The sequence below is a fragment of the Lytechinus variegatus genome, chromosome 6 (genome assembly GCF_018143015.1).
Source record: "Lytechinus variegatus isolate NC3 chromosome 6, Lvar_3.0, whole genome shotgun sequence".
NCBI classification, from domain to species: Eukaryota; Metazoa; Echinodermata; class Echinoidea; order Temnopleuroida; family Toxopneustidae; genus Lytechinus; species Lytechinus variegatus.
The window spans coordinates 25791796-25805877 of NC_054745.1; the positions used below are offsets into that span (position 1 = coordinate 25791796).

Here is a 14082-nt window from a genome sequence, read left to right on the forward strand (position 1 = left end):
AACTATAATTGTAGATAGTACTTAAAAACTGTTTATGCATCCAAGGACCTGTGGAATGAGTTTTCTGTGTGCAACCTTCGTACTACATTGTCTGTTTAAGATTCAGAATTCCATTTTTTTTATCACGTAGGTGGTTCGGCCTATATCATTCAATATCACACAATACTTATTCAGTCACAAATAGTTGGTACTAGCACATTGATTACACATCTTTTACTGCATATAATGTTGTACTCTTAAAGGTTTTTCAATTACTTTTGTGTTACCGTAAACATAGCCATTATTTGATACCACAGAATACTTATAAGGGCTTTAATCACTTTGGTGGTACCGTGTAAACACAGCCATTAGTACATACCATATAATACTCTTTGAGCCCCCAAAGTGAGCGTTTTGTGTACAATACATATTCATATTTGCTCTGAAAAGCAGGGATCTTTCAATTTCGGATTCAGGGACTACTTATCATAGCCTGGCCCTTGCGGGAAGACGACAATAGATTCATGTTTTGTATACTGGCAGATTTAGTATAAGCCTGGGACACAACAAAGATGATCTTATTAGAGTTGTATGTAAATCTCTTTGAGTCTGAACCAGAAGGAGGGTTTGACATTAGGTATTCCTCAGGAGCATTTGATTTTCACTTCAAATAGTTATAAGCTATTGAAATCCTTGCATCTGATTGGCTCCGAACATATTTAAGTGATATCGCTATTGCTCCAGGAATTGCTTTTCTGGACTCTTTTCTTTTGTACAAGCACCACTTCTTTACATTGACCATGGACTTGGCAGATGCTTCATAAGGATGTTCATATAACGTACCGCATGGCTTTACGCACTACCTGAATACATGTATGATGTTAGGATCTCATTCACGTACATAGGAATACAATATTTAGCACAAGAAAGGGTCACTAGTCATCCATTCCATAAAGTCATTTGTATTACATTACAGCTTTATGAAACACCCACCAGGTCCAGAGGAAAATTTTTTTCAAAAAAAATCCCATAACAACTTTTTTGAGGAATGTTTATTGTGAGAAACAGACACGTCATACTTCAAATGAATTACCCAGATGATCATTGGGACTTTGTCACGTTGAGTTAAAGAGCTTTTGTACTTAACAAGATATCTTCATTGTACCACTTGGTGTTTCTTGTGGGCATATTCAAGCAGGGTACATCTTACAAAAGATGTACACATAGGAATCATCGTCAAGAAAGGCAGCCAAGCGGAATCACTTTGTGCAGTGTAGCCGTCACTAGAATGGAATTTAAACGGGTGGTTGCTTGTGGCCCACAATCGGGAAAGATGACAACCGCCAATGCGAGACCTTGATTGAATGTTTATACGGATTCACTCAAATATGCATTTTGTAAACCATCATAGAATGATGTGGTCTGCACCGTATGTCTAGTGGTTTTCGTGATAACGGTTGCATTCATTGGGCTCTGCTAAGTTTCTGGGATGAGCAGAAGTCGACCAAACCTTGGTAGGAAGGTTCAGTGCAGGCTGTTTGATGTTTTTCCAGGCAATAGTTAAGAGATAATTAGTGGCAGTTACATATATTTTGTGACTGTATGGTCCAACAAATGTTGTTGAATGTGAGAAACAAACTGTGAGACAGATGTCATGAGTTGGACATCCAGGAAGTCTCCATTAGTATCAAGTAATTGTGGTCACTACTTCTACTCTAGTTTTGTGATGTTGACTTATCCAAGGTAATTGGCCAGTGACACTCTAGGGTGCTTATGAGTTTTGTGTTGTACCAGATGGTCTTGGTTTCATCTTTAGCAACTTCTGACTAGCACTTGTAGCTCTTCTGTCCTTTTAGTCATCAGGTCCTGGAGCCAAGTGAAGAAGTCTTGAGACAGTTCTTGGGAGTTGTTCAGCTGTAGTAGATATTTTGTTTATACAATGCCTTGACCGAAGGACTAATTCCTAATTCCTTCTTGGCTGATCCGTTGATCCTGTTCTAGTAGGATCCTTGGTTGATCTCCTGTTTGCATTTTAGGTGGCCCAAGTCCTGGATCTTGACCGAAACTCCTTGTGAACACTATTTCCTGACTGAAACTCCTTGTGAACACTGGTTTCAAGATCTTGTAGCAACAATCTTAACCACTTAGTGGAAGACTGAAAGATACTTCAAGTGGAGAAATCATTTGAATGGACAATAGTTCTAGACATATATGTTCATGACCTTTGTAAGGTGGCTTTGTAAAACTATCACGTGCCCTTTGGATTAAGTGAAGTTACCAATACTAAGGACAAATTATTCATCCATTTTGAATTATGGATAACCAAGTACAACATCTTGGAGATTTGCTTACATGCCATAATTGCTCAAAAAAGTAACCATTGCCAAATCCGTGCAACAAAAAAACATTCTTTTTGTAAAGTTGCAAGTCTGTACGACCAGGGAATTCCCTCCAACAGTTAGAACAACAACACCATCTTCATCAAGGTGAAATGTTGGAATACTTCTGATGATCCAGAAGCCGTTGGATTTTAGGAAACAATTATTCTCACGGATATTGCCATTGATACCCGGCATTTTAGAACTTGGAATACACCATTTAATGCATAAGAAGTATTGAGTATCATCACCGTTGTCAAAAGATACCAAACTTGAAACCATTGGATCTTATACTACATTTGTTCTTGGAATACCAATACTGGAATCTTACCTAGCAGTTCTGGAAAAGCTCTTATTTTTTCATTAGATTCTATGTATATGCACTCAATTATGTATAACTTTCATGGAGAATAATTCTACGTGACATAACTAAACCCTCTTGAAAAGATCTCGGCTTCATTATTTCTGACTCTGTTTTGTTTTGAGTACTTGAGAAACAAGTTGATATCGCCATGGCAACAAGTCCAGTGTTATCTTCTGTTACTGGGGTAAGTCTGTCAAAAATTAAATTTGACTTTTCAGAATTTTCAAAATTCCGAACAGCGATTATGATAAAGGTATACCAGTTTTTACAAATATGCCAAAGGCAGTTCTGTCCCTAAGCCCCAAAGTTTCTTTCTATCAAAAAAGTTAAGTAAAAGTTGCCAATGTAAAAAGCCTTTGAGAGGTATGATCATGTACAAACTGAACTTTTAGAAGGAAATATCACATTTGTTTATGCTCCTTGATGATAGTAGCAATCATTCTTCCTGTTATTAAAGAAATGATCAGGGTCCCGTCTTACAAAGAGTTAAGATTGATCCGATCACCCTCAACCATATATGGAAATCCATCAAGTCGTAATTTTTCTACAGGAAATTTGCACAATGTCGTTTATAAACAAAGAGAAGCACACTGAATTCTCAAAGAAATTACAAATGTATGAGTATACAGTACATATCTAGAAAATATTCTGAACAAACATGCTTTTTAGATGTTGATGTTGCTGGCTTTCCATAGTTGTTGTTGATAGGATCAATCGTAGCTCTTTGTACGATGGTGCCCTGATCCTTACGAAAGCTACTTTGAACAGCTCTTGTTTATATGAAGTTTCTATAAACATAATGTAATTCCTCCATGGCATATTGAATGCATGATGATGGATAGATACCTTATGCATGTATACAGAAATAACTTCTAAAAAGAATGGGAAATGAAGAAGATTTACTCTTAATATATATGGTCCTTAGAATATAAATGAACATAGGGCTCTTTGGATATTATGATTTAATAATAGGCATTTATATAGCGCCATCTATCTAGAAACAATCTATTCCGAGGCGCATTGTTGTTATTATTATTACCCCGGCTTTAGCTCAAGCTGTCTTTCAGCGTTCGTGCATTCAATTCACCTCACCTGGGTCAATTGCAGCGCAGTGTGGATAAATTCCTTGCTGAGGGAAATCACGCCATGGCTGGGATTCAAACCCACCACCTCTTGTTTGAAAGGCGAGAGTCAAAAGATACCAAACTTAAAACCATTAGATCTTATACTACATTTGTTCCAGGAATATCAATACTGGAATTTTACCTAGCAGTTCTGGAAAAGCACTTATTTTTCATAGATTCTATGTATATGCACTCAATTATGTATAACTTTCATGGAGATTAATTCTACGTGACATAACTAAACCCTCTTGAAAAGATTTCGGCTTCATTATTTCTGACTCTGTTTTGTTTTGAGTACTTGAGAAACAAGTTGATATCATCATGGCAACAAGTCCAGTGTTATCTTCTGTTACTGGGGTAAGTCTGTCAAAAATTAAATTTGACTTTTCAGAATTTTCAAAATTCCGAACAGCGATTATGATAAAGGTATACCAGTTTTTACAAATATGCCAAAGGCAGTTCTGTCCCTAAGCCCCAAAGTTTCTTTCTATCAAAAAGTTAAGTAAAAGTTGCCAATGTAAAAAGCCTTTGAGAGGTATGATCATGTACAAACTGAACTTTTAGAAGGAAATATCACATTTGTTTATGCTCCTTGATGATAGTAGCAATCATTCTTCCTGTTATTAAAGAAATGATCAGGGTCCCGTCTTACAAAGAGTTAAGATTGATCCGATCACCCTCAACCATATATGGAAATCCATCAAGTCGTAATTTTTCTACAGGAAATTTGCACAATGTCGTTTATAAACAAAGAGAAGCACACTGAATTCTCAAAGAAATTACAATGTATGAGTATACAGTAGGGGAAGGCGGGGTAAGTTGAGCATAGGGGCAAGTTGAGCCACCAGCCGCAGGCCAATAATGAATGAGTCAGACATTGTGGTGGTGTCATATATTGATGACCCATAGCATAACCCCTAAACCCACCACATTGTTTTCAACTTTGAAACAAAAAGTAGATTTTTAGAGGGAAAAATATGAATTTCAGCCAAAAAAGTAAAAAAGAGTGTGAAATAGATAAGTGCTTTATAAACACACAAGTCTTTAAATATAATAAATACATGATAGCAACATTATTAGTCCAGGTATGGATCTTCATTCTTGTCATAGTCGTTTATATGATGGATGCATAATAAATGTGTGGATACAAAATTATCGCACTAAGTTCGGACTGGGGTAAGTTGAGCCAAACAGCATGGGGCAAGTCGAGCCATGGTAATTCTTATGGTAATGTATCTTAAAAAACAAACAAACCATAAAAATCGATTGAAATGCTGGCTGAAAGGAGCAAATTTACATGACTAGGGGAAGGCGGGGTAAGTTGAGCATAGGGGCAAGTTGAGCCACCAGCCCCAGGCCAATAATGAATGAGTCAGACATTGTGGTGGTGTCATGTATTGATGACCCATAGCATAACCCCTAACCCCACCACATTGTTTCCAACTTTGAAACAAAAAGTATTTTTTAGAGGGAAAAATATGAATTTCAGCCAAAAAAGTAAAAAAGAGTGTGAAATAGATAAGTGCCTTATAAACACACACGTCTTTAAATATAATAAAGACATGATAACAATATTATTAGTCCAGGTATGGATCTTCATTCTTGTCATAGTCTTTTATATGATGGATGCATAATAAATGTGTGGATACAAAATTATCGCACTAAGTTCGGACTGGGGTAAGTTGAGCCAAACAGCATGGGGCAAGTTGAGCCATGGTAATTCCTATGGTAATGTATCTTAAAAAACAAACAAACCATACAAATAGATTGAAATGCAGGCTGAAAGGAGCAAATTTACATGACTGCTCTTTTCCTTTTACAGGATGTTAGTATTTATAGAGAATTAGCAAGTGAAAAGACTTTAAACTAAAAATTGACATGCTGGTTCTCCCCCCATACATTTTGTACATAGTTTTTGTGGCTCAACTTACCCCAGAAGGTGGCTCAAACTTACCCCATATATGGGGCAAGTTGAGCCATTTGACATCGTTTTTTTCAAAGGTCACGATGACTTTCAGTGTTGGGGTAGAAAGTTATATATAGGTGGAAAATATTTCAAAAGAATGAAATTTCAAGGCAAGGTACTTATTTCGACAAGATTATTAATCATATCAATTCTAACATGCAAAAAGCAAAAACTGTCACAACTTACCCCGCCTTCCCCTACTCTTTTCCTTTTAAAGGATGTTAGTATTTATGGAGAATTAGCAAGTGAAACGACTTTAAACAAAAAATTGACATGCTAGTTCTCCCCTCATACATTTTGTACATAGTATTTGTGGCTCAACTTACCCCAGAAGGTGGCTCAAACTTACCCCATATATGGGGCAAGTTGAGCCATTTGACATCATTTTTTTCAAAGTTCATGATGAATTTCAGTGTGGGGATAAAAAGTTATATATAGGTGGAAAATATTTCAGAAGAATTAAATTTCAAGGCAAGGTACTTATTACGACAAGATTATTAATTATATCAATTCTAACATGCAAAAAGCAAAAACTGTCACAACTTACCCCGCCTTCCCCTACATATCTAGAAAATATTCTGAACAAACATGCTTTTTAGATGTTGATGTTGCTGGCTTTCCATAGTTGTTGTTGATAGGATCAATCGTAGCTCTTTGTACGATGGTGCCCTGATCCTTACGAAAGCTACTTTGAACAGCTCTTGTTTATATGAAGTTTCTATAAACATAATGTAATTCCTCCATGGCATATTGAATGCATGATGATGGATAGATACCTTATACATGTATACAGAAATAACTTCTAAAAAGAATGGGAAATGAAGAAGATTTACTTTTAATATATATGGTCCTTAGAATATAAATGAACATAGGGCTCTTTGGATATTATGATTTAATAATAGGCATTTATATAGCGCCATCTATCTAGAAACAATCTATTCCGAGGCGCATTGTTGTTATTATTATTACCCCGGCTTTAGCTCAAGCTGTCTTTCAGCGTTCGTGCATTCAATTCACCTCACCTGGGTCAATTGCAGCGCAGTGTGGATAAATTCCTTGCTGAGGGAAATCACGCCATGGCTGGGATTCAAACCCACCACCTCTTGTTTGAAAGGCGAGAGTCAGAACCACTAGACCATGACACGCCCACTATATAGATTATCAGCTGATTGCTGCATTATATTTTGAGCATCTGATTTTACTTTAGATTTTGCAACGTAAATATAATTTGATGAACCTATAGGCCTATCATTTACCTCTTTTTAACTCCAAACAGGAAGACCAAGAAATGTTGGTCAACACATTCTTTGTCATCCTGTTTGAAGTTAAAAAGGGAATGAAGTAAAATCTGAAGAATCATTATTTTAAAAACCCTGTCACAAATCTATCTGAGGTATTTGAACATAACACTGAAATTTTATGTTAAAATAACCAACAAGTTGTAAACACCATATGGCATTATGGTAACAACAATGGGCGTTGCATTTGCACCATGAATTTAACTCTGGTGTAAAATGATTGGTATTTGTCCTCTGTTTATACTCACTGGTGTAGTTTTGACACCAATGTTTTATTGCAGGAAATCATTTCATCTTGTAAAACATGCCTGCACGTTTATTGGACTTTATATTCATTTCATTTTATAATAAGTCGTGACATTTATCTGCCTTTACAGTACACAGATTTGATGCACAAACCGATACATCACAGCATGAGCATATCTTTGTGGGTTGGGCATTCTGTTATCATATAAGTCATATGAACTTGCCCAAGGAAATGATTTGAAAAGAAACAGAGTAATCTAAAGATTGTATTCATTCAGGAACTATGGAACCAAAAGAATTTAAGATTGTATTTAGATCAGGAACTATCAAATTGCACTCTTCCGTGACATACAAAGTAGAATATAGAATAGTCTGTAGATTCATACTTCATATTGCGAAAAAGATTGATTTATAATTTTAATAGCAAATTTGAGTAAAGCCCCGATGATTGTCAGGTTGCTGCAGTTTATGGGGAACTACCAGTTTACAAAAACATTGGACACAAAGTCACCGATCATTACAAACCTTGTATACATATCTTTTCACCAAACACAAACCTTATACCCTATACACAGCATGTTACCATTCATTACACACCTTATACCGTACCCTGTTACCAACTATTGGAAACCTTATAACCCTGTACACCGCCTGTTACCAATCATTACAAACCTTATGCTCTATACACAGTCTGTTACTAATCATTACACATTATAACCTATCCATTGCATGTTACCAATCATTACAAAACCTTATACACAACAAGTTACCAATCATTACACACCGTATACCCTGTACACAAGCTGAAAACCAATAATTGCAAACCTTATACCCTGTACACAGCCTGTTACCAATGATTACAATCCTTATACCCTATACACAGCCTGTTACCAATCACTACAAACCTTATAACCTATACATAGCTTGTTACCAATCATTACAAACCCCATACACAGTCTGTTACCAATAATTTCAAATCTTATAACCCTGTACACTGCATGTTACTAATCATTACAAAACTTTATACCCTATGCACAAGTTACCAATCATTACAAACCTTATACCCTGCACACAGCATGTTGCCAATCAATACAAACCTTATACCCTATACACAGCCTGTTATCAATCACTACAAACCTTATACCCTATATACAGCCTGTTATCAATCATTAGAAATCCTTATACCCTATACACAGCCTGTTACTATTCATTACAAGCTGTTTAACCCTGTACACTGCCTGTTATCAATCATTACAAACCTTATACCTATACACAGCCTGTTAACGATTATTACAATCATTATACCCTATACACAGCATGTTGCCAATCATTGCAAACCTATACCCTATACACAGCCTATTATCAATTACTACAAACCTTACACCCTATACACAGCCTATTATCAATCATTACAAACCTTATACCCTAAACACAGCCTATTATCAATCATTACAAACTTTATACCATATACACAGCCTGTTACCAATCATTACAAACCCTTATCCCCTACACACAGTCTGTTACTTATCATTACACACCTTATACCCTCTTATACAACTTGTTACCAATCATTACAAACCTTATAACCTGTACACAGTCTGTTAGCAATCATTACAAACATTATAACCCTGTACACCACCTGCTAGCAATCATTAAAAGCCTTATATTCTATTCACAGATTGTTACCAACTATTATAAACCTTATAACCTCTAACCAATGATTACAAACCTTATACCCTATACACAGCTTATTGCCAATTACCATTATAAACCTTATACCATGATTTCAAACCTTATACCCTATACACAGCTGTTACAAGTCAATACAAACATTATACCCTGTTAGTGTTACCAGGCGTTTCAAACCTTATATTGTTCAGGCGTAGTCCTGGGTAAGGCTGTGCTGATTGGTGTAGCGACATTGATGGAAATAAATTCAGATCTTCAATCAGTTGAACTTCAAATTCTCTTTTTTCATTTTCTAGTTTAATACTTCCCTGTTTTACTTGTGCACTGCTGTGACCATGGCGGTATGCAGCGAGGGGGGGGGGGCACTTCCCCCTCAGAAATTATGAAAACCTACATTATGGACTGAAAATTTTCAAAAAATTCACCATAAAAGTGCACAAAGTTCTTCATTTCGAATTTAGAAATGCAAAAGCATCCCCCTGACAAGCTTGATTTCTTTGATTGTTCACTTATGAGTTTCTTCAATTTGTGTGTGTGTGTGTCTTGCCCCCTAGAAATGAAATTTCTGCCTACCGCCATGACTCTCATGCCAGGTGTGAACCTAATTTCAATGAGTGTTTGGGTGACCTTTGACCTCTGTATTGTTTTCTGTGACCACAAGAGGAAGGATATTTAGAAGAGATGAATACTAAAGAATTGATAATGGTTTAATCTTTCCTGTAGACAAACATTTATTCAAAGCCCATTATAAGACAGGAAGTCATACACGATATCAGCGGAGGCCACTTTTCAGACGAAAACCTGACTTGGTTGCTGGCAAAGAGTAGAGAGAAAAGAAACAAGAATAAACAAAGATTCAGTGAGACAAGACATCAACACTGTTACAAAGGCAGAATGTCTATTGACAACTTATAACAGACCTCTTGTAATTTATATGAGGCAAACCTAATGCTGAATCCATTCATGTGTTTTCTGCAGAACAGTGTCCAAATTATTCTGTTGTCAATTATGTTTAACCTGTTGCTTGTATTTTCAGTAAGGGTATGAAACTTAGCACTGATTTGGAGGGAGGGGGGGGGGAGGTCCGTGCTTTAATGCAACCTAAGAAAGAGAGAGAGAGAACGACAGAGCATGCAAGAGTCAGAACTGGCAGACACAATTGTGGGCTGGGTCCTCTGAAAAGTAGTTCTGGACTAGTCCGGACCATTCTGGTACTTGAACTTTCACTAATGTGTGTGCACCCTTGAATTCACAAAAGGGGGCCGAGTTGGCCTAGAAAAGCAGAGCACTTCCTGATCAGTTTTTGGGCCATAAGTCCACCCGAGGATAGAAGAATAATTGCCAATTCAAACACAATGAGGCGGAAAAATTAGGTCCAAACAAAGCTTCATTGATGTAAGAAAGTCAGTCACCTAACTCTGGGTTCAAGGGATCCAATATCATAGTATACAATTAATGCACATTTATGAGTGTGTTATGACGATGCAGCACACTCGAGGGTATTTACAATTATGCGAAAGCAAGAGGCGCTTGCGCCGAGTGCTTTTGCATCATATTGTGAATGCCCGAGAGTTGCTCGCATCGTCACTAACATCACGAATCTTAAAATGTGCATTAATTGTTTTATAAAACGGGTCGGCAAAATGATTTTTTCATGGAAATCTTGTTCAAATCCCTCCAACTTGTGTACGATCGCACAGATGTACGAAGAGATCACAAGACTGTCAATTATGACATCACAGGCGTATCTACTATGTGCGCCTAAGTAAGCGCATCAAAATCCAAGCCAGCCTCTTTACTGGAACTAATGCTGCACAAAAATTGCACGGTGTTGCACAAAAAATGCACAGTGCTGCACGAAAAATGCACGACTGGAAGGTTGCGCATAATTAAAGCATGAACACGTGACTTGAATACGCACTCACCATTGGCTACATCCTTGAACCCGTTTTATAATAGTGAATAATGACTTTTATTTTGTAAGAGATTTTGCAATGTTTGGCAACTTTGGAAATTTTCTAAGAAACTATTCAAATTCAATTCCTTTCAATTTTGTAAAGTTCATTTCAAATCAATTCAGTTCAGTTTTCTTTATTTTGATTCAAAAGTAAAAGAAAGGAGTTGCAGCAAACAGCTATTTCATGAGAAAGTCTTTTAAATCAAGGTTGATTGCCACAATATTATCATAGATCTAGTACACTGTAATGAGCTGAACATTGAGAAATCATGAAATCTTAATAGCTGAAAACAGATAAAAAGGCATATGTGGGACAGTGTATTCATGTTGCTTGGAAGAATACTCAACATATGATGAAATGTGCTCATTTTGCTCATTTCTCAGCAATTTCAGTTTTTTTTTTCCAGAGCCAATTGACACATATTTTTTATTCATACATATAAACACTTGGGTGGTCATTTTTCATGCGTGTTTCATATTTTGACCAAGAATCTAGGCATTCTAAATAATCTTTTATCATGAAAATCAAAGCGAAAACTATTTGATATTCGGATCTGAAAAAATTGTTCGAACTCATTTTGAGATTGTTACCAGAAATGACATATATATTTAATTTGATTTGATAAGTTTGACTGAATTTCTTTTTCATTTCATTTCAATTTAATTAATTTTATTTTTATTTTTCATTTCATTTTATTTATTTCATTTTATTTCATCTAATTGTATCTTCTTTTATTTTATCTTTTTATAATTGTATTGATAAAGTGTTTTCTTTTTAAGAGGTGTGGACTGCATGTAATTGGTAATAATGATATAGCAGTTTACCTAAGCTTTGATTTTAAATTAGAAATCCACATCGATCCTGAAAACTTTGAATGATATCAAACATTTTCTATATGTGTACGAGATTCTCAGATTTTCACAAACCACTTTTGTCTTTTATTATTTTCTCAGTGAACTTTATCTGGTCATTTCTGTTAGTTTTACCCCTTCCAGGACACCATAGCTAAACTTCCGAAGGAAAGCGATAATCTCTTCCCTATTTTCATGAGCAAAATTTGGAAAAGATAATGGCCCATTTGGCACGTAATCTACTCCAAAAGGAAGTATTTCATTAATAGGAAGAAGTTGGGAGAAAGACCGCATTTGATAAGCCCTGCATGAATTTGTTAAATGGATTGATTTTGTCAAAAGAGGAAAATAAATGAATTTAATTAAATATAGAAAAAAGGGTTTTGACAGAAAGAAACATGTTCTAATAGTACAAAACATTTACAGCATGCTAATATGGGTTTTTCTTTAGTGCACTCTTTTGTGTTAAAACTAGGTATTTAAATGAAATGGGCATAATAAATTTGGAAAATCAGTAAAGAGTGAATTATGAAACAACATCATTTGTTTATTAATGCTAGATCGGGCGCTCGAGCATTCAATTTCTTCCTACATGGTACCCATTCACCTCACCTGGGTCGAGTACGGCACAATATGGATAAATTTCTTGCTGAAGGAAATTACGCCATGGCTCGGATTCGAACCCACGATCCTCTGTTTCTAAGTCAGAAGACTAATCCACTGGGCCACAACGCTCCACACTGAATGACTACTGGATTGGATTCAATTTGTTTATGAAGCTTTGATCAATCCTTGGTTGACCTTAAAGGAGAATGAAACCATTGGAACAAGATAGCTTGTGTGAAAACAGAAAAATCAAAGAAACAGATCAACAAAAGTTTGAGAAAAATCAGACAAATAATGAGAAAGTTATGAGCATTTGAATATTGCGATCACTAATGCTATGGAGATAGCAAATTGGCAATGCGACAAAGATGTGTGATGTCACTTGTGAACAACTCTCCCCATTACTTTAGTATATATTTCACTAGAATTGCCTCTTTTATCTCATCTATCCATAAATCATGTGTTCTGTCTACATGAGGGCATGTAATACATATTTTTTAAGAATACATCATGGATAAAGAGTTTGTATCATCATAAGAAAAAGCAAAAAGAGACATTTTGAGGGTATTTTATAGTCCACCAAAGGGAAAGTTGTTCATCAGTGACATCACACATCCTTGTCGCATTGCCAATGTGAGGATCTCCATAGCATTAGTGATTGCAATATTCAAATGCTCATAACTTTCTCACTATTTGTCAGATTTTTCTCAAACTTTCTTTATTCTTATTCTTTGATTTTTCTGTTTCTACACAAGCCTATTTGTTCCAAAGGTTTCATTCCCCTTTAAGGATTGCAATTATGATTAATTATTGTTCATCAACAAGTGTGTATTGATACAAGACTAGCACAGCTACAACTTATTACTAGGGGTGGGCAAATAAAACCTTTTTTGGGAAATTCAATTTAAAACGAGTGGATTCTGTTGCCATTTTGGCTGCTGAACACAAATCTAATAAGTATTTTTGTTTTAGAATACGTCTGATATTGGTTCCGAGCGATTTTTCAAAATGGCCGCCGAATTCCTCAAAAATCAGTGTTTTCACTTGTAAATCCTTAAATATCTGTACAAATAAGGGTTGCAACATATCTTACTATATGTTTTCATGGTCACTGAGCACAAAAATACATGAATCAGATAAGTTGGGTAATTCAAAATGACGTTTTTGGGTGAAAATCAGCATTTTTTGGTAAAAATTGTCCTCAAATCACATTTTTTGTACATCAATCCTTAATTATTCATTCATCTGTAACTTGTTGCATGTCTAGCTCTATGTTTTCATGGTCACTAAGCACAAAAATGCATGAATCAGATAAGTTGGGTCATTCAAAATGATGTTTTTAGGTGAAAACAGCATATTTGGGCCATTTTTGGTATGAATTGCCCTCAAATCATAATTTTTTGACATAAAGCAGTAACTATTCATTTATCTGTAGTTTGTTACATATCTAAATATATGTTTTCATGGCCACTGAAGCCAACAATCAATAAATTAAATCTGTTCCAACATTTGTAAAGTTTTTTTTGGGGGGTGAAATCAGCTTTTTTTTATCATGTGGTGATAAATGATCACAAATCACTATTGCATTCATAAAAAAACAATATTAATGCATCTGTACCTATA

The 14082-nt window shown here is 35.7% G+C and overlaps 1 protein-coding gene across 1 annotated transcript in view; it reads left to right on the top strand.

The window, feature by feature from the left end:
* Positions 1 to 2869: 2869 nt before the first annotated feature.
* The window catches only part of LOC121417662 (titin-like), a 37063-nt gene continuing 25850 nt past the window's right edge, over positions 2870 to 14082 (top strand). The window contains 1 exon segment of the mRNA XM_041611396.1: positions 2870 to 2905. Coding sequence (XP_041467330.1) covers positions 2870 to 2905 — 36 coding nt within the window.